General features: G+C 60.6%; 1 protein-coding gene across 1 annotated transcript in view; it reads left to right on the top strand.

The window, feature by feature from the left end:
• Positions 1-1,285, top strand: part of MPP1 (MAGUK p55 scaffold protein 1) — a 16,205-nt gene that overhangs the window by 12,368 nt on the left and 2,552 nt on the right. Inside the window, exons 9-10 of the mRNA XM_077780653.1 lie at positions 319-883; positions 922-971. Coding sequence (XP_077636779.1) covers positions 319-883; positions 922-971 — 615 coding nt within the window. The remainder of the gene's footprint in view (positions 1-318; positions 884-921; positions 972-1,285) is intronic.

The following is a 1,285-nucleotide window of genomic DNA, read 5'->3' as shown; positions in this document are numbered from 1 at the left end:
GTCGTGCCTTAAGAATATTCCAACAATAGGGGCGCCTGGGGAGCTCAGTCGGTTAACCGTCCGACTTCACCTCAGGTCATGACCTCACAATTCANTCATCCCCACAAGTGCCCTCCTCCATGCCCATCCCCCCTCCCCCCCGCATCCATCAGCCCTCAGTTTTTGTCAGCATTCAAGAGTCTCTCATGGTTTGCCTCTCTCCCTCTCCCCCACCATTTCCGCCCTTCTTCTCCCCCTTGTCCCTCCGTCAGGTTCCTCCTAATCCTCCTATACGTGCACACGTATGGTATCTGTCCTCCTCTGCCTGACTGATTTCACCCAGCATATAACGATACCGGTTTAGACCAAGTGAAAGTACCCCTCTTTCCAAGCCACGTGCAGGAAACTTTACATGTCCTTCCACGAGATTGTGACCGTGGCTCACAGATCTGTTTACAAAGTATTTTCAGCTGTGTCGTCTCCAGTTGCGAGCTCTACTACTCCTGGGGTTGGTGGTGTAAGAAATGTCACTTCCTATGGGGAAAGGGACGCGGATTGCCCACGCTGGGCTCTGCCTTTTGCAAGGCACCACCCTGGGGATGGACAGGGCGTGTCCTGCCCCCGGGGTCGCGCCCCGGGGGCCACGCCCCTCCGCTCAGCCCTGAGGGGAGGGTGAGGGATTGCGTTCTGTGCGCAGACACCACGCGGCCGCCCAGGAAGAATGAGGAGGACGGGAAGGAGTACCACTTCATCTCCGCCGAGGAGATGACCAGGGACATCTCTGCCAACGAATTCCTGGAGTTTGGCAGCTACCAGGGCAACATGTTCGGCACCAAATTTGAAACCGTGCACCAGATTCATAAGCAGGACAAGATTGCCATCCTGGACATCGAGCCCCAGGTGGGTAGGCACGGCGGGGCCGGGACGGNGTCCTCAGGGCAGAACTGTCCCCGTTCATTGTGTTCATCGCGCCGACTGACCAGGGTGCCCAGGTGGGAAGGACGGGGTTGTGCGGGGTGGATGCAGGGTCACCGTCCGGGTCTGCCCAGACCGGGACATCAGTCCGGACCGTGGCTGGTGACGGATCCCCCACAAGCTGCCTGGCCGTGGCCGTCCTTCCCCAAAGGGCGTGGGCACATTCGATCTGCCGAGCCAGAGGCTAGGCCGGCACCCGGGCTAGGGCTCAGGCCCAGTCGTCGTTCCCGAAGTGCGCAGGGCCCAGTGGCAGAGACGGGCAGTTTGGCAGATCCCCACGCCGGCGCGACGTGGGCTCAAGTGGCGCGAGGGAGGGCTAGCAGCGGCGGCC

This window comes from Crocuta crocuta, unplaced genomic scaffold (genome assembly GCF_008692635.1).
Source record: "Crocuta crocuta isolate KB4526 unplaced genomic scaffold, BGI_CrCroc_1.0 scaffold1015, whole genome shotgun sequence".
Classification (NCBI taxonomy): domain Eukaryota; kingdom Metazoa; phylum Chordata; class Mammalia; order Carnivora; family Hyaenidae; genus Crocuta; species Crocuta crocuta.
Note: the sequence above shows the minus strand (reverse complement) of the source record. Positions and strands in the feature narration are given on the sequence as shown.